At 40.5% G+C, this 20,148-nt stretch overlaps 1 protein-coding gene across 1 annotated transcript; it reads right to left on the reverse strand.

Annotated features, from left to right (window-relative positions):
* LOC143633091 (uncharacterized) lies at positions 1 to 1,594 on the reverse strand. Its single transcript, XM_077101444.1, has 4 exons — positions 1,052 to 1,594; positions 882 to 979; positions 454 to 671; positions 1 to 359 (listed from the first exon to the last, which is right to left on the reverse strand). Exons 1-4 carry the CDS (start codon positions 1,163 to 1,165, stop codon positions 1 to 3), a joined length of 789 nt encoding a protein of 262 aa, XP_076957559.1. The 5' UTR covers positions 1,166 to 1,594.
* Between the last annotated feature and the right edge of the window lie 18,554 nt (positions 1,595 to 20,148).

Here is a 20,148-nt window from a genome sequence, read left to right on the forward strand (position 1 = left end):
TTATATTTGTAAGCCTTGGTAAAAATGCTTCGCTTGCTTAGGCACAGGTGACATGCCAATGCCACCAAACCCATAGTTGACTTCATTATCAAAAGGTTGACTTTGACCAACACTTTCCACATTATCGTTGACCTCTTCAATTGGTGGACTTGTGGTGTCACAATCAGTACATTTCTTCTCATCAACTATTACTTTCTCCTCCGAGTCCGAGGTTGGTACTTTATGACCCGGAGAATTCTCTTGTTCTTCCGCCGACATTTCTAGAAGCGTTGACAGCTCGTTTATCTTGTCGTCTTGATTATTACCCGTTGTTAGCATGCCATCGCTAAAACTAGTTCTGGTGCTCGTGGAACCCGTATCTTGTATGAGATGAGAGTTTATTTTCTTATATTCTTTAAACAATGAACATATACGTTTGAATAAAAAAAACAGTTAATTCTAGTAAGTACTTACATGACGAGTCCAATTCGATGCTAAAATATTCTTGATCACTGGGTGCTTCTTTAGTCGATAATTTGTTGTCTACGGGTAACATTTCGCCATAGGATAGAGACGTTGGTGGGTGTTTTCTTCTAGGTCCTCTTATATCTACAATGTCATCGTTGTCTTTCATCGTTGAAATCCCACACGACAGCTTCTCTAAGAAATACTTCTTGTCTCTCTTCATTTTCCTACAAAATCCAACATATCTAACATATTTCTCTCTTTGTTATTCATCTTATGTTTTTTTTCTTAGAAAAACGTAATTCAGTCATATAAAAGTCATCAATTTACCCAAAGCCTCACAAATCAATCAGGTCAGGTAATTGGTCATAACTCATAACCAAATATTCCTTATACCTAAATCAACCTATGGTCATAATTACCAACGGTAGACTTACCTATCAAGAATCACCCATGTGGCATTACATTTTTTGGACGCGTCTACGACTGCATTTTTGGGTATAGGCCCAGCCACCAACTCGATTTTGAAATCGACCTGTACACATATCACATAACAATATATATTTTGGTTCGACCTTACACATGATAAGTGCATAGTGTTAATTACCTTTCGCAGTTGGTATAGTTTTTGTATTTCACCAAGTTGAAGGTTGTCAACAAACTCTTTCTTCTTCCTCGCAATTTCATCATCAATAGCCCTTTGGTTTGCCCCTCCAAACATTGAGCTGTTGACTCTAATCTTGTATCCCACTACAAGAATTATCTAGATAATTAAGGCTGCTTTCATTAAATATCAAGTCGAATGATAATATAGGACCATACTCGGATGATGAACTTGAGAAACAACAGCAAGCAAAATAAACGTGTCTCCATCCTTCAACGAGAATCCATCAAGTGCCCATTTTACACCATTCAATCTCATTCCTCCAGATGCAACATGAATCAACACCACCGTTTGACTTTTACTTTGACCATCCATTGCCGAAGCAGAATGTACAAGTCGTAGAAGCAGTGTGTTATTTTATCCAATCCAATCCAACATGTAGAGCTGAGTTATGGTTATATATATATAAAAGAATGTGAGATTATTGTTTGAACATATTTTGTTGATATTCATGATCTAACCTATGTTTTTTCTTGTTAATTGTTTTAAATTTTGTTCCTAGGATGCTTAGACGTCCCTCTTCAAGGTGAGTCTTGCGGGTCCAACTGGACCCATGACGTCTGCGCAAAGACCAACTGGTTCCGCAGGACCCACCATGCTCAGAGAGATGAAGACCTTACGCGCAGTACGCCAGCTGTTCCCGCAGGAAAAGCCTCCCAATGGTGAAGTACCCCGCCTGTTCCCGCAGCTGCGGATACAAGCCATCAGGGAAGGCTACCCGCACTAATAGTAAGGCTACACGCACAAGGCACTAACTCTCAATAATTCAGTAATGTCACCTGAAGAAGGAATGAGCAAGGCGGGAATACTCCCGCCCAAATGAGCCAGTCTGTACGCTTCTGGAGGATCTTTTGTACTATACCTGCCAAGGTATGGACAAAATAGACAAGATCTGACCAAAGCAGCCCATCACAGGGTGACAGCTCACTGACAACAGTACGACGAGGAGCACGCTCTAGTACAAAATGTCACTATCAGCCGCTGCCTACTCACCAACCCTCATCGTGGCACGTACATAGCCTGCAGTTGGTGGAAAAGGAATAGTACACAGCCGGCCATGTCACTATCAGCCGCTGCCTACCCACCAACCATCAGCACGGCACGTGTGTAGCCCACAGTTGGTAGAAAAGGAATATTATACAGCTGTCTGTACCTGCTTGGAAACCTACCTTCGGCTATAAATACTCCAACACCTTGGAACGGTATGATCATCTGGTATTATCACATACTATCATATACCATCACATATCTTATCTGCTCTAGCTATTTCTCTTAATATACATTTATATTCAGAGCAATCTAGTCTGATTCTCACGCCGGAGGGTGGTCACAAGGAGGTACCCCCCCTTCTCAGTGACGAGCTTACGGTGTCTGTTTTGCAGGTCATCAGAAGAATAACCGTCATTGCCAGACCTAACCCTCGTGGGAAACATCTACTTAACCCTAAGATTATCCGTAATCTGCCGGGGTCACTTAGTGTTTCTTCATTGACAGTTAGAAAAACACAAATTGCCATGATATTATACATATACGTTCATTGGTGTGTGTGCATGAGCGTATTTTTATTTACATATAATTAAAAGGAAAAAAAACTAGTAATGTTATATACCAACCTATACTCATCTTGGCATGTCATCCTATGAAATGAAGATGATAGACGCTTGACATTATTAAAAAAAAAAACAAAGAAAAATATAAAAGAGAGAAAATATGACATGTCATTAAATTTTGTGAGGATAAGAATAGATATATTTTTCTTTTCTTTTTTTCAGAAAAATTAATAAGAATGTATATCATATGATCATATTAATTAAATCGAAATATAAAGGTAAAATCTATTAGGCTGAGGGGTGTGGGGGGCGCGAGAGGGGGCGCGAGTGGGGGCGCCAGCCAATAATATTGTGACGTGTGGCAGAGAGAGAAACTTGATAAGATGGGTGTTGGTAGTGGTGCTCGCGCCCCGGGACATGGTGTGGAGGGGCGCGAGAGGGGGCGCGAGCGGTTTTTTTTTTATTTTTTTATAAATGTATTTAGTTAATTCTCTATTTTTATAAATTCTCTATTTTTATAAAATATTTAGTTAATTCTATCAGTCAACCACTTAACTTGAAATCTTCAAAATATTAAGAAAACCCCTCTAAATCTTTTAACTGGATCTCATCTGATCTTACCAAATCTTATCAAATCTTTACAAGATATTCCACGCTCCTTTTCTCTATATATATCTCCTTCTCCCTATGGTTTCTTACCATACAAAACACCCCATCTATACAATCCCATTTCTCATTCCAGACACTTCTGTATGTTCTCTATCCCTTTTCGGCCACCTCTCTCCTCACACACAAACCCTCAAATTAAAGAACACCCACCCATACACATGTTCAAGGCTGAAAATATCCAGAATCAACACATCCAAGTGCCTTCTGAGAAGATTCGACACCTGCAACACCCGCCATCCGATTTTCGTGTGAACCTTTGAAGAACTCCTCAAGACTCTTTAGGACCCAAATGATTTTCGCATGTATTCACTTGCCAGCACTCTTGCACCATGGTCCTATTAAAGCACAACATAAACATCGAGGTGGTCCAATTTTTTTTTTTAATAAACTTTAAGAGCCAACGGCTCAATTTATAAAGCCCCAACGGTCATGCACGCTTCCCAATGCCCACTTTACGCCCATTTCCAGCCGCGATCACCCTTGCGCCCGCCTCTTTTTCCGTGCTCGCGCCCCTCTCGCGCCTCGGTGGTGTGGTGGTCGCGCCCCGGGGCGCGAGCGGATGGGCTCACGCGCCCCCTCTAGCGCTCCACACCCCTCAGCCTTATTATAGACTATCAAATAGTAATCATCATTATTAATGTTCTACAAACTTTATTCTACTTAGTTTAGCTTCAATACAAAATTTTTGACAGAGTCATCTGATCTGAATGAGAAAGTTTGTCAAACAGTAAGGCCATGTGTAGTGGATGGGCTACAATTGGGGCGAATTATGACACGTGACGCTCAGTCAGCATGGAGTGAAAATTTGTTTTTAGGGTGTAATGGTGTAGGGGCTACAAGTTGGGCCCACAATGTCTTTTTTTATTATTTTTTTATAATTAAACTAATTAAATAAAAACCAATTTATTAAAATAATTAAATAAAAATGCATTAAAATTTAAAAGAAATACAAAAAAAATACATAACTAAAAATATAAAAAAACCATATAGCTCGGTTGACGTACATGTTTAGGTTCGGGTCGGGAAATTGATTCATCGGGTTCCATTGTAAGTTCACGTTCGGTTGGTTTTGCGAACCATGATGTTGACCGAAAGGAGGGAATGGGTGGTTCGGTTGGTTTCTAGGATTCATTTTGCATATACATATATACACACACAACATATATACATATACATACATATATATATATATCACTCACAACATATATAAATATACATATACATATATATATACAATAGTAATATAATAATAACATATAATATAATAATAAAACTTCATCTCTTCCGGCGACAATTATCCCACGCCCCCGCCCCTTTTCGCCCAAACATCGCCGGGGGGGGGGGGGGGGCGGTGTTCTCACCCCATCACGCCCAATTTTGCTCAAACCGACGCCCCACTATACATAGCCTAAGTTTTAAGTAGTGTTACAAAGTAGTATAATCGATTTTAAGGTCTTAACAAATAAAAATAATTTTGCAATGCCTAACCTAAAAAGGAAACCATTTAAGTCCTACTGTTACACACAACATGAAGGGTACATTATTCTTAATGAAAAAGCCAGTGTTGTACCCTACGTAGTACTGTTGGTACATTATAAAGGTTAGAGATAGGACACTGAAATTCTGAATCAGACGAGAACCAAAAGCAACCCTTTAACAAAACTACCTCCATTCTATAACATAAAACCACCAATTTCACATTGTAATTACCTAGATTTTCACTTCGGGCAATTGGTAAAACCCAAATGTTGAAACCCGGGTGTTGTAAAACTCGAGCGTTATGTCGGTGAGTTGACTCGAATTCAGTTAGTATCGTTTACGTTCGTTACGGTATAGACACCATTGGTAAAACCTCAGCGTCCAAAAACATATATTCGTCAAATTAATATATACAAAAATAAATTATTTAAAACGAAGTTTGTTTGGTCAGGAAACCCGGGCGGTGCCGATGGTAAAAACCTAAATGTTGTCGGTCTTGGGCATTGATGCGATAAATGGACACAAATTCAGTCGGTTTCGGCTATATTTGTTACGTCACGAGAGCTAAAAAGGGGGAAAATATAAAAATTGAGTTGACCAATGGGGTGGTGTCGGTCGGTAAAATCGAGCGTTGTCGATCATGGTCGTTGTCGGGTCAGTTTTCGTCACGTTCATAATGATATCGGAATTAAGACAAACAAAATTTTCATCTAGTCAGCTTCGATACAATAACGAAAAAAACACAAATGTTATGGACAAGCAATGTGCTGTCAAGTGGCCCAGTGACGACTTAACGACACCAAACTTATTATTTATATATATATTAGATAATTAAGACACCATCAGGCATTTAGGCTACGTGCTGTGTTTTGGGTTAACAAGCAATGGCTAGTTAAAGCGTCACGTCATGTCATTGTTACACGTAATAAAGCTTTAACTAGTGTGTTGTGATTTAACTGGCTAGTTATAACGCCAGGTGAACACCTCCACAACGAGTAGCATTAGCATAGATTACATTTTGTGCATAACATCACATCATGTACATTATAATTTTTCGATTTTGTAACCGGAAATTAAATTAAAATAAAGTAACTACCGAAAGAAAGAAACAATAAAAACATGAAAAAGTAGTAAAACATTGAAATATTAAACATTTTACCTATTTTGACCTTCTAGTCGCCGTCGTCGACGACGTCCACCGTACCAACGGCTCAACCACCGAGTCTCGGTACTTAAACGGCAACACCTGATTCCGCCCTCGCTTCGACTTCACCACCGGTGACGTGTCTTCAAACTCAGCGTACCATTCCGCCTCCGCCGCCGCCGTCCAACATTGCTTCTTCCTTTTCGTTCCTCCTCCAATCACCACCGGTTTCAGTTTGTTATTTTCCGCCTTCTCGGAGTCAGCGCCAAGTATCAATTGCGCCGCTTCTAATAGTAATCCTAAATAACCCTTTTCAGAATAATAAAAACTCCGTAAGATATAATATATTATTGGTCAACTATATATAAAAGTAGAAGTACATTAAAATAAAAACAGAATAATAATATATTCTATAATATTCTCAGTAATACCTTCATCTCTTGGTGTGTTTTCCTCTTCTATTTCTGAGCTGTGATTTTCTACATATGAGATCTCTGAGTGCTCTTGTACAACTTTCTCCTCAACAGGTGATAATAATTCTGGTTCACTTTTACACACGGTATTGAGGTCGAGAAGAAGTTGTTGTTGTTGTGTGTTTTGGTGATGGTGAGTGACGTCAAGTTTAGGGTAAACAGAGATGATGTGGAGGATGTTGAAGAAGCACATTTGAGCTTTGGAGCACCGGCGATGGGTGGGAAGCGGCGGATATATGTGTTGTAGGTTATTATTATGATGCGGTGGAGCCATGGAAGCGACGTCGTAGGGTCACTTTAATAATAATCGGATTATATTATATAAATTTAATTTATAATTATTATATATATTGTTATAGGAAGTGTGTGATTTGGAAGGAAGATCTGTGACGGCAAAAACCCATGAGAAGAAGAGTGAGAATGTGTTTGGTTATACAAGAAACAAAGACACAACACTTCTGTTCTGTTGTTGTTGAGTTTTTATGCGGCTTCTTCTTTTTTCTTTTCTTTTTTTATTTTTTATTTTTATATGAGCTTTGGGCTTTTTTTGATCCATTTTTGACAAAATACAATTTTAATCAGATATGCTTTTTATTTTTTATTTTTTGTATTTTAATCTCGAGTAGTTATGTAAGCTCCATGAATATTAAATGTAACTGTCATACAGAGGGATGAGAAGAAAAGTAATCATTTTCACTAACAACTTTATTAACAACTTTCATGATTTGTCACTCCGTAGTTTGATAAAAATATATACAGGCATGTAACTATTTATATATAACAATTGTTATCACGTGATGTCTAACCTTGTTATCTATGTTGAATTGTTTTTTTTTTCTTTCTTTTTTAGACAAAGGCAATTTTATAAAGAATGTTGGCTAAAAAAGTGAACCAAATTAACTTTAAAAAGACAAAATTATAGTATTAAAGTAGTGAGTTTTGAAACTATTCTGTCTAAACTATATTTACCTTTTTTTTCTAGTTACAATATAAGTCTAATAACTATGTTGTCTAATAAGCCCTTCCATGTGGATGGTCGGAGACGTATAATGGTGATGAGATAATGTGTAGCGGGAACGGGCGTGTCAACGGTAAGTTGAACTAACCCCATGGTGATTAGTAATCTAAATTACATACAAGTTACTTAGTTACATTGTAAATAAAAAATTTATAGTGATAATTAAACTCATTTATAAGTTAGCATGTGCCGTTTTTTTGTAAACTATGGTGATGGTTAAGCTTTTATAGTTATCAAGGCGGTAGTAAAAAGGTTTGGCTTCACACTATGTGTTGGAGGAGCTTTCATTATCATCACGTTTGTGGAAGGGGATTAATCAACTAAGTTCTTAAATTGATGTAACGGGTTTAACAAAACATTAAGGGTGTGTTTGGGATTGTTTATTTAAGTCAAAAAGGATTTTTTTTGTAAAAGGGAGTTATTAACTTATGACTTTTTAAAAAAAATTTAAAATGAGTTTTTAAAAAATGTTGCATGAGAAAGCTAAAATGATTAAAATAGACATTCTTTTTTTTAAAAATGAGTGTAATGGGTTTTGAGGAGTGTAATAGGTAAATCAAACATAATAAGTTAATAAGTTACACTTCCTCAACTTATCAAAACCTCCTTATTTTGCAAGTTAACTGAAGAACGAGTTTTGAATTCAAAGGAGTCTTCACAACACATAGTCGAGAGACAATGGAAATTTCCGCTTAATCAGTTATCTGAGCTTATGATATATTGGGGAATGTAAGAGTTAAATACTTTTTAAGACATGTATAGTCGTTTCATTAATTATAATTACTAAGAAATGTGTCTAATTTGTGAAGTGAACATGCAATTGAAATAGCAAGTTAACTGAAGAACGAGAATTGAATCTTACGTATAGTATATATGTATATGGCGTATGTGAAAAACACTAATTATACGTGTTTCTTTTCTATGATTTTAAAAGCTTAGAATATTCAAACATAAAAAAACACAATCTTCTTTTTTGTAAACAATCAATAAGAGAATCCGTAGTGGTTTTATAAAGTGAAAAATGCCTAAAAAATGCATACATAGTGTGTGGGCCATTTTCGTCTAATGTGGAGTAGGGCGTCTTTCTACTAAAGATATCTTAATTGGCTGAAAGTTCTTTATTGATCTTGATCACTAATTACAAAGCTCTTACTATTTATAGGTTTTGAACTCGCTATTTTGATTTTTAACTAATAAAACATAATTAAATTGTAAATGATGTGACATAATCATCTACAAGTGCTAAATGCTAAAGTTATCTTACACGTTGACGAATAAAGCCAACATAATTAAAAGAACTCTTTTTCTAATTATACATGTTTAAGCTTAATTTACATATTTATAAATTTAAACCAAGCCATTGGTTTAATGTGTAGTCGGTATATTAAACTAACTCATATAACTCAATGGTCATAGAGCTAACTACAAGTCTACAACCATGCTTCGCGGCATAGTGATCCTTAACTACAAAGGAAGTTTAAAATGCCAAATCAAGGTGTTGGAGCAAGAACTTCTCATTATCTTAAAAATCATTGTAAATTATGTGTTAGCATATAACATTAGCCAAGAGTGTGTTGCACACCTAAACTTCCTCATACAATGCATATATAAAAACCTAGACGGATATGCTCTTTTCAAATTTCATTGTGTTTGAAGAACCATTTGATTTCAAGTTATGAAAAGACAAGGAAATCAAATCAAATGATATGGAACAGAAAGATAAATTTTCACGTGTTTGATTCATGAACTAAACCCCATTCATAGATATTGTGCAGTTGTAATTATTGGTCGGTGTTTAACATTTGCTTGTCTGAGATCATAAAAGCTTCATTATTCTTCAAACGACACTATAGTTTTGAGTGATGTTTTTCGTACTCAGGTATTTCAAAGGCCGCACTATATGTTAGCATACTGGTTGAAAGGAATACTTTGCACATCACATACGCACACTCCTTATCACACATTGCTATATATAGTGGTTCACAATTTTATAACCATTCAAGGTTTTATTGCCAATCCATAGTGAGTGAATCACTGTTATGAGATGTTACAGACCAACCAACCATTAGTCGAAATTGATCTCAATGTTCTGTTATCTATATTAATTTGGTCTCTCTCTAATAAACCTTAGAGATAACACGATTGCATTCTATAATATTTCTAACGATACACAACTTATGCTCGAGTATCACACAAATAACTTTGATATATCAAAATATCGGGTTAACAATATGGACACATGATGATAATTGACAATAGATGAATGTTTTTCCCTTATAACATGACTTTCTTTGCATTAACACGCTAATAATGTACGATACATAAGCAAAAACAAATACGCTACTATAAAGTCATATATAACGTTAATATATATACACACATATATGATTTTTCTAAAATGACTATTAACACATTTAGAAAAACACTTACTCTTATGAGATAGGAGTAATAATTTAGACAAAACGTAAACCTGAGGTTTTGAAGAGGTAGGTCCCAGCAGAGCCCAGTTGGACCCGCAAGACTCACCTCAAAGAGGGACGTCTGCGCAGTTGAACCCGCAAGACTTGTAACATCTGCCCGAATCCGACCCGACCCAGGTACCCGTTTCTCTTACCCGATCTCTTTCTTTTATGATTTAATATTTATACTTATATTTTACTTTTAATAATAATATATATTTTCCTTCCCGCCTCTTCCTCTCTTTCTTGTCGCCGTCCCGCCCTTACGCCTTGTTTCCCTCTTTTCCAACTCTTTGCTTGTCATTTGTTCCTTCCCGCCTAAGGTTGTCTGCGCAGCTCCACGCGCCAGAACCCTTACAAGGAATCCTGCGTGAAAACCACCTGTTTCAGCGATACGCGAGACGAACTCTTCTCGCAGCGCGCTAAGAATTGTAATTCTTCTCGCAGCGCGCGAAGAACGGTAGTTCTTCCCGCGACGCGCTAAGGATTTGTAGTTCTTCTCGCAGCGCGCTAAGAATCGTAGTTCATCCCTCGACGCGCGAAGAATTATAGTTCTTCCCGCGGCGCGCTAGGAATTTTAGTTCCTCCCGCGGCGCGCTAAGAAATGTGATTCTTCCCGCAGCGCGCTTAGAAATGTAGTTCTTTCCGCGACGCGTTAAGGTTAGTTCTGTCTGCCTTCGCGCTCGCGCTCTCTTGACCTTCTGTGTCTGCCTTCGCGCCTTAGCCTTCTCGCGCTGAACCCTTTGAGTTTTCTTCTGTTGAGTCTAGCCGTTTGCTTTTGTGTTCTCTTATCTTTTGAGCTGTTGACCTAATCTGCTTTATGTCTGAAAAGTTACTTTCGGCGCAGCATGCGCACCAACCCCATTGGTTGGCAGAAAAAGTGACTGACATTATCTTTTGAGATCTGCTTTTGCCATGCTTGACCAGTACCTTTATCTGATCCGCCCATGCCTTTTTACTGTTAACCTGTCAGCTTTATCTTGCCCCCTGCAGCTGCCATATCTTTCCATATCTTTTGCTTTTGTTTTCTTATGCTTTTTGATATCTTTTGCTTTTGGAATCTTTTGCTTTTTGAGATCTTTTCCCCTTTTCTAGGGATTGTGTTCCCTAGGGTTTCCCTATAAATAATAATCTTATTTTTCTTAACACTACACACACAAACACTTATTATCTCTCTTCCTTTGCTCTCTGCCGATTGTCCTTCTGCCGCCTCCTCTCTTGCCTCCGTTTTCTCCTCTCCTCTACCCTGCTTTTTCCGGTAATATATTATATATATAATTTACTTATTAATTATGCTAACTTATAATCGAGACTTAAAACCAATCATTAAAACAATAATCTTATTTATAGGTTAACTTGTGCTTGTTTAAAGTTGGTTCTTGCTTTATCTTACACCGCATCGTTTATCAAGTGAGTAATCTCGTACCTAATCCCTTTTTGCTTTTAATGTTTTGGGATGTTCATGTGTTCATACAAACTTAGAGTCTTAAACTTGTTTATGAACTTTAGTCGCGCAGTATCTCATGTGTTGAGGACGTAGACTTGGCTGTTTATTTGTATGTGTGGATCATTAACCGTCTTGTCGGTCTATTCCGCAGTTCTCATGGTACCATTAGATGAACACGGGAGAACTATCGTTTATGATTTTCTCTTTTGTTTACACATGCACAGTTTGTCTTGTTTGTGAGCTCAATTGTGAGCACTGGCAGTCTTATGAATCTTAGAGTTGGTCCCGATCAGATTACACCCTTGTTGAAAACCAGACATACACATGTTGCGCGCAGATTTATTGTTATCTATGTATTAACTATTAAACTTGATTTCTCACCAACACGCAAGTGTTTGACGTTTTATTTTAACACATGTTCAGGTTTGCAGTAGCTGTTTTGGAGCTTGTGGACACATAGGAAGTTTTCTTTATTTTGGACCTAGATTAAAATGTATCAAGACAAGTTATTGCTGTTCGAATATTATGATTTATAATATATTGATTTATGATGATTTATGTTATCTTGTGTTTACCTTGCGCGTGCGCGAATAAATGTATTTATTAAATATTGACACCCAATAGTGTCACGAGTAATGAAACAATATGTGGCGCCCCGATGTATAATCCGCCTTTGGTCGGGGTGTTACAGATTGGTATCAGAGCTCGTTGACTTTAGGATAGGTGGTTAGACGTAACGGCCTAGAATACCTAAGAGTCCCTTCTCGCGCATGAGAGAAATCTCATGTTTGCGCGCTTATTGTTAATTACTCGTTATTTATGAATATGCTCGCGCTTGCGCAGTATATGATTTCATGTTTTATTTCGCGATATTTGTTGAATTTCGATTTTTATTGATTTTACTTACATATTCGTTTGTTGGATTTGAAAATCCGAAAAGTCATGGTGATACATGAATAGTTGATTTTCAATTTCCAATTTACGATTATGTTCTGAGGTTGGAGACTTGAAAAGTCATGGTGATACATGAATTGTCAACCTCCAATACTCATTTCCTTGTGTATTTTATATTGAAGATTGAAAAGTCATGGTGATACATGAATCGTCAATCTCCAATACTCGTTTGCTCGTATATTTTAAATTGGGAATTCGGAAAGTCATGGTGATACATGGATTGTCGATTCTTGATTCGAATTTGTTACCTTTATTAAGTCTGCATTTAAAGTCATTTAATCTACTTTAACTTTTGATAGTATCTAACCCTGCGAAACCAAGCTTTATAAAGTTATACTTTGCGATAAAACCAAGATATTAACTAAAATTAAAACTTTTATAGAATGCCTCCGCTATCTCGCCGATTTCAGAGAAGAGAAGCCTCGCGCATGCGTAGACAGCAACGTTCCCAGGAAATGGCCGCCGCAATAGCCCAAGCTTTGAGCCAAAACAATACCAACACCTCTAGTTATAACATTAAATCCTTTAACGCGGGTAACCCTCCAAAGTTCACAGGTCTTGAAGGAGCCACCGTGATGCTCCAGTGGCTTGAGAAAATAGAAAACACTTTCCTCCACACCCAATGCCCCTCAGACAGACGAACCCTATATGCTTCCAGTGTCCTGGAATCCAGAGCGCTTACATGGTGGAATGGAGTAGCTCATGCGCGTGGCGCAGAGGCTGCTTCTAGCATGACATGGGAGGAATTCAAGGAAATTCTTACGCGAGAATTCTGCCCTCCCAACGAAGTTAAGCGCCTGGAGGAGGAATTTTGGAATCTTAAACAATACAGCGGTGAAGCGCGCGAGTACGCGACGCGCTTCCATGAACTAAGCCTGCTTGTCCCTCACCTTGTTAGCCCTTCCCGCCGAGCCATAGAGAAATTCCTTGGGGGTCTCCCCATGGAAATTCAAGATTCTGTATGGGCCAGAAACCCAGTAACCCTCTCTGACGCCATCGAGTTGGCCGCTGTGCTCAGCGACAACCATGTCAGAGCAGGAACCCTGTTCCTGCGGGGAACTGAGAAGACCAAACTCATCAAGACTGCCCCTGAACCAACAGAAACCAAACCAGAACCCTCAAACCGTAACAACCTCAAGCGCAGGCGCAAGGCCTATGCGCTTACCAACCCGCCCATTGTCCAGCAACCCATTTATCAACCACCAGTTTACGCGCCTAACCCACTGTCAACCTACCCAACACCTCCTGTAGTCCACAACTATGCCTTAACCAATCCAGCACTCCCTGCCCCGCCAACTAAGAAACCTTACACAGGAAACCACCCCTTTTGCCCAACCTGTAGACTCCACCACCCACCTCAAGTCCCATGTCGACTTTGTACCCGATGTGGCCGCGCTGGTCACCTTGCAGAAAACTGTAGAGTCCCTCTCGCCAACCCAATTGCGCCAACACCACCAGTCTACCCGCAGAACCCACAACCAACCTACCAAAACCCACGACCCAGATCGTGCTTTAACTGCGGTGATCCCAGTCATTTCCGGAACGCGTGCCCGAGACTACAAGTGCAAATCACACAGGCGAATCCGGTGAACCAGATTTCAAACCAAGTAACGCGTGGACGAGCTTTTAACATAACCGCGCACCAAGCGCAAGCGAATAATGACGTAGTTAATGGTACATTTTTGCTTAACGGATTTTATGCTTCTGTACTTTTTGATACTGGCGCCGATCGAAGTTTTATTTCTCGCGCGTTTGAGCAGAAGCTTGCGCGACCGCGCAGCGATTTAAAAGAAGATTTTTCAGTTGAATTGGCTAATGGTGAAATTATTTTAATAAACTCGGTGATTAAAGATTGCACGCTTAACCTTAACGAAAACGATTTTCTGATTGACCTCATCCCTATGCCTCTTGGAAGCTTTGATGTTATTATTGGTATGGACTGGCTCTCGAATAATTGCGCCGAAGTTATTTGCGCCAAGAAGTTGATTCGCATTCCTCGAGAAAATGGTGATCTTCATATTTACGGCGAAAAACCCTCCAGTGGTCTTAAGCTTATGTCTTGCGCCGAAGCCCGAAGACTCATGCGGAAGAAGTGTATTGCATTTCTAGCCCATGTGGTTAAACCTGCTGAAGAAAAGAAGCTTCGCGATATCCCTGTTGTGCGTGATTTCCCTGAAGTTTTTCCTGATGATCTTCCTGGTATCCCTCCCGCTCGTGAAGTCGAGTTTCGTATTGATGTTGTCCCTGGTGCTTCCCCCGTGGCTAAATCTCCTTACCGTCTTGCGCCCGCTGAGATGCAAGAATTGGCGAGCCAACTTCAAGAGTTGACTGCTAAAGGATTCATTCGCCCTAGCTCTTCGCCCTGGGGTGCTCCGGTGTTGTTCGTTAAAAAGAAAGATGGATCGTTTCGCATGTGTATCGATTACCGCGAGTTGAACAAACTCACCATTAAAAACCGGTATCCCTTACCGCGTATTGACGACCTCTTTGATCAACTCCAAGGTGCCTCTTGTTTCTCGAAGATTGATCTCCGCTCTGGTTATCACCAGTTGCGCATCCGCGATGAAGATGTTCCGAAGACTGCTTTTCGAACTCGTTATGGCCATTTTGAATTCTTGGTCATGTCCTTCGGTTTAACCAACGCACCCGCCGTTTTCATGGATCTAATGAATCGGGTGTGTAGGCCTTTCTTGGATAAATTCGTGATTGTGTTTATCGATGATGTTCTGGTGTATTCTAAGACCAAGGCCGAGCACGAGCAACATCTTCGGTTGGTGTTGCAAAAGCTTAGAGCTGAGCAACTCTATGCTAAGCTTTTCAAGTGTGAATTTTGGTCGGATGAAGTACAGTTTCTTGGCCATGTTGTCAACAAGATGGGTATTCATGTCGACCCATCCAAAATTGAAGCAATCAAGAACTGGATTACGCCATCCTCTCCTTCCGAGATCCGTTCCTTTCTGGGCTTAGCTGGTTATTACCGGCGCTTCATTTCGAACTTCTCAAAGATCGCTTTGCCTTTAACAGCTCTAACGCACAAAGGTAAACCGTATATTTGGGGCTCGAAGCAAGAAGAAGCCTTTCTGACGCTTAAGCGTTTGTTGTGTGAAGCTCCTGTTCTTGCGCTACCTGAGGGTAATGATGATTTTGTCGTGTATTGCGATGCATCCAACCAAGGTCTCGGTTGTGTTCTTATGCAACGAGGCAAGGTTATCGCTTACGCATCAAGGCAACTCAAGGTTCATGAAAAGAATTATACAACTCACGACCTCGAACTTGGTGCAGTTGTTTTTGCCTTGAAGATCTGGAGACACTACCTCTATGGTACTAAGTGTATCCTCTACACTGACCATAAAAGCCTTCAGCATATCTTTGATCAGAAGGAACTTAACATGAGACAACGCCGATGGAACGAACTCATCAGCGATTACGATTGTGAGATCCGGTATCATCCTGGTAAGGCTAATGTGGTAGCCGATGCGCTCAGCCGAAAACCCTGCCAGCTTAACTGTATTTTGCCGCGCACGCAGCTTCACTTCGCGCCGATTCAAAGCAACCTTGAATCGCGTATTCGTGACGCGCAGCGCGCATCCATCAGTAATGGTAACCTTCGCGCCGAGTTAGCGTGTGGCGCGGAAGCGCACTTTGTCCCTAATCTGAGTGGAATTCTCTGCTATCTTAATCGCATCTGGATTCCCTTTGATGAGAATCTTCGCGCTGATATCCTGAGTGAAGCGCACAAATCTCGGTATTCTATTCATCCTGGCGCTGATAAGATGTACAAGGATTTGCGCATTACTTATTGGTGGCCCGGTATGAAAAAGGATATTGCTGTGTTCGTAGCTAAATGCCTGACTTGTTCTAAAGTGAAAGCTGAACACCAACGCCCATCTGGTTTGCTCGAACAACCAGAAATTCCTACGTGGAAATGGGAATGTGTAGCGATGGACTTTATTACCAAGTTACCTTTGACAGCAAGCAAACATGATAGCATTTGGGTAATAGTGGATCGTTTGACTAAGTCTGCTCACTTTCTGCCCATTCGTGAAAACTACCGTGTTGAGCAACTCGCGCAGCTTTATGTCAAGGAAATTGTCTGCCGCCATGGTACTCCTTTGAGCATCATATCCGATCGCGATGGCCGTTTTATATCTCGCTTTTGGAAATCTCTCCAATCTGCGCTAGGAACTCGCTTGGACATGAGTACGGCATATCATCCCCAGACTGACGGTCAGTCTGAGCGAACTATTCAGACTCTTGAGGATATGCTCCGATCATGTGTTCTTGATTTTGGAGGTAATTGGGATTCACACCTGCCTTTGATTGAGTTCTCTTATAATAACAGCTATCATTCAAGTATTGGCATGGCCCCATTTGAAGCACTTTACGGTCGTAAGTGCCGCTCCCCGATTTGTTGGAGCGAAGTGGGAGAAGCTCAAATCACAGGACCCGAACTTGTTCAAGAGACAACCGATAAAATCGCCAAGATCCGTGATCATCTGCTGACTGCCAGAAGCCGACAGAAGAGTTACGCAGATCGTAGGCGGAAGCCTCTCGAATTTCAAGTTGGTGATCTTGTTCTCCTCAAAGTGTCGCCCTGGAAGGGTGTTGTCCGCTTTGGGAAGAAAGGTAAGCTTGCTCCTCGTTATGTTGGTCCATTCAAGATTCTCGCGCGTGTAGTAAAAGTTGCCTACAGACTTGACCTGCCGCCCGCGCTCAGTAATGTGCATCCAATGTTCCATGTATCCAATCTCAAGAAGTGTTTAGCTGACGAGAACCTTCACATTCCACTTGATGAAGTTCAAGTTGATGAAACTATGCATTTCGTTGAGAAGCCTGTTGAGATTATGGATCGCGAGGTAAAGCAAACCAAGCGCAGTCGTATCCCTATCGTGAAAGTTCGCTGGGAGTCCAAGCGCGGAGCCGAGTTTACATGGGAAAGGGAAGATCAAATGAAGATCAAGTACCCGCACCTGTTCTCTGCGCAACCTACTTCGAGATAAATTTCGGGACGAAATTTCTTAAAGTAGGGGAGACTGTAACATCTGCCCGAATCCGACCCGACCCAGGTACCCGTTTCTCTTACCCGATCTCTTTCTTTTATGATTTAATATTTATACTTATATTTTACTTTTAATAATAATATATATTTTCCTTCCCGCCTCTTCCTCTCTTTCTTGTCGCCGTCCCGCCCTTACGCCTTGTTTCCCTCTTTTCCAACTCTTTGCTTGTCATTTGTTCCTTCCCGCCTAAGGTTGTCTGCGCAGCTCCACGCGCCAGACCCCTTACAAGGAATCCTGCGTGAAGACCACCTGTTTCAGCGATACGCGAGACGAACTCTTCTCGCAGCGCGCTAAGAATCGTAGTTCATCCCTCGACGCGCGAAGAATTATAGTTCTTCCCGCGGCGCGCTAGGAATTTTAGTTCCTCCCGCGGCGCGCTTAGAAATGTAGTTCTTTCCGCGACGCGTTAAGGTTAGTTCTGTCTGCCTTCGCGCTCGCGCTCTCTTGACCTTCTGTGTCTGCCTTCGCGCCTTAGCCTTCTCGCGCTGAACCCTTTGAGTTTTCTTCTGTTGAGTCTAGCCGTTTGCTTTTGTGTTCTCTTATCTTTTGAGCTGTTGACCTAATCTGCTTTATGTCTGAAAAGTTACTTTCGGCGCAGCATGCGCACCAACCCCATTGGTTGGCAGAAAAAGTGACTGACATTATCTTTTGAGATCTGCTTTTGCCATGCTTGACCAGTACCTTTATCTGATCCGCCCATGCCTTTTTACTGTTAACCTGTCAGCTTTATCTTGCCCCCTGCAGCTGCCATATCTTTCCATATCTTTTGCTTTTGTTTTCTTATGCTTTTTGATATCTTTTGCTTTTGGAATCTTTTGCTTTTTGAGATCTTTTCCCCTTTTCTAGGGATTGTGTTCCCTAGGGTTTCCCTATAAATAATAATCTTATTTTTCTTAACACTACACACACAAACACTTATTATCTCTCTTCCTTTGCTCTCTGCCGATTGTCCTTCTGCCGCCTCCTCTCTTGCCTCCGTTTTCTCCTCTCATCTACCCTGCTTTTTCCGGTAATATATTATATATATAATTTACTTATTAATTATGCTAACTTATAATCGAGACTTAAAACCAATCATTAAAACAATAATCTTATTTATAGGTTAACTTGTGCTTGTTTAAAGTTGGTTCTTGCTTTATCTTACACCGCATCGTTTATCAAGTGAGTAATCTCGTACCTAATCCCTTTTTGCTTTTAATGTTTTGGGATGTTCATGTGTTCATACAAACTTAGAGTCTTAAACTTGTTTATGAACTTTAGTCGCGCAGTATCCCATGTGTTGAGGACGTAGACTTGGCTGTTTATTTGTATGTGTGGATCATTAACCGTCTTGTCGGTCTATTCCGCAGTTCTCATGGTACCATTAGATGAACACGGGAGAACTATCGTTTATGATTTTCTCTTTTGTTTACACATGCACAGTTTGTCTTGTTTGTGAGCTCAATTGTGAGCACTGGCAGTCTTATGAATCTTAGAGTTGGTCCCGATCAGATTACACCCTTGTTGAAAACCAGACATACACATGTTGCGCGCAGATTTATTGTTATCTATGTATTAACTATTAAACTTGATTTCTCACCAACACGCAAGTGTTTGACGTTTTATTTTAACACATGTTCAGGTTTGCAGTAGCTGTTTTGGAGCTTGTGGACACATAGGAAGTTTTCTTTATTTTGGACCTAGATTAAAATGTATCAAGACAAGTTATTGCTGTTCGAATATTATGATTTATAATATATTGATTTATGATGATTTATGTTATCTTGTGTTTACCTTGCGCGTGCGCGAATAAATGTATTTATTAAATATTGACACCCAATAGTGTCACGAGTAATGAAACAATATGTGGCGCCCCGATGTATAATCCGCCTTTGGTCGGGGTGTTACAAGACTCACCTTCAACAGGGACGTCTGCGCAAAGGCTAAACTCGCAAGACTCCTTGAAGAGAGACGTCTGCGCAGAAACCAACTGGATCCGCAGGACCCACCATGCTCAGAGACGTGACGTCCTTACGCGCAGTACGCAAGCTATTCCCGCAGGAAAAGCCTCCCAATGGTCGACGTACTCCGCCTGTTCCCGCAGCAACGGATACTAGCCATCAGGGAAGGCTACCCGCGCAGCAAGGCTACACGCACAAGGCACTTAACTCTTAAATAATTCAGTAATGTCACCTGAAGAAGGAATGAGCAAGCCGGGAACACTCCCGCACAAATGAGCCAGTCCGTACGATACTGGAGGATCTTTTGTACTGTACCTGACGAGGTATGGACAAAAGATCTGACCAAAGATACGACAGCTCACTGACAACAGTATGACGAGCAGCACGCTCTTGTACTGTATGTCACTATTAGCCGCTGCCTACTCACCAACCTGTCGGAGGACGTGCATAGCCTGCAGTTGGTGGAACAGGAATAGTACACAGCCGGCCTGGTCACTATCAGCCGCTGCCTACCCACCAACCACCAGCATGGCATGTGCGTAGCCCACAGTTGGCAGAACAGGAACACTATTCAGCCGGCTGTACCTGCTTGGAAACCTACCTTCGGCTATAAATACTCCAACACCTTGGAACGGTATCATTATCTTATATCTTATCTCATATCTTGATATATTACCTGATATCTGCTCTAGTCATTCTCTTAATATACACTTATATTCAAGAGCAATCTAGTCTGATTCTCACGCCGGAGGGTGGTCACAAGAAGGTACCCCCCCCCCCCTTCTCAGTGACGAGCTCACGGTGTCTGTTTTGCAGGTCATCAGAAGAACCATCTTTGCCGGACCTA

The sequence above is a fragment of the Bidens hawaiensis genome, unplaced genomic scaffold (assembly GCF_021521415.1).
Source record: "Bidens hawaiensis isolate Kalapana, Puna unplaced genomic scaffold, B.hawaiensis_p1.1 tig00006617_1, whole genome shotgun sequence".
NCBI classification, from domain to species: Eukaryota; Viridiplantae; Streptophyta; class Magnoliopsida; order Asterales; family Asteraceae; genus Bidens; species Bidens hawaiensis.

What these genes read in the sequence shown, in the direction of transcription:
- LOC143633091 (XM_077101444.1), bottom strand. Translation starts at nt 1,165, where the DNA reads ATGTTTGGAGGGGCAAACCAAAGGGCTATTGATGATGAAATTGCGAGG. An exon ending in ACATGGGTGATTCTTGATAG is followed by an intron (nt 672 to 881) that starts GTAAGTCTACCG and finishes TGGATTTTGTAG; the next exon opens with GAAAATGAAGAGAGACAAGA. An exon ending in CATCGAATTGGACTCGTCAT is followed by an intron (nt 360 to 453) that starts GTAAGTACTTAC and finishes ATCTCATACAAG; the next exon opens with ATACGGGTTCCACGAGCACC.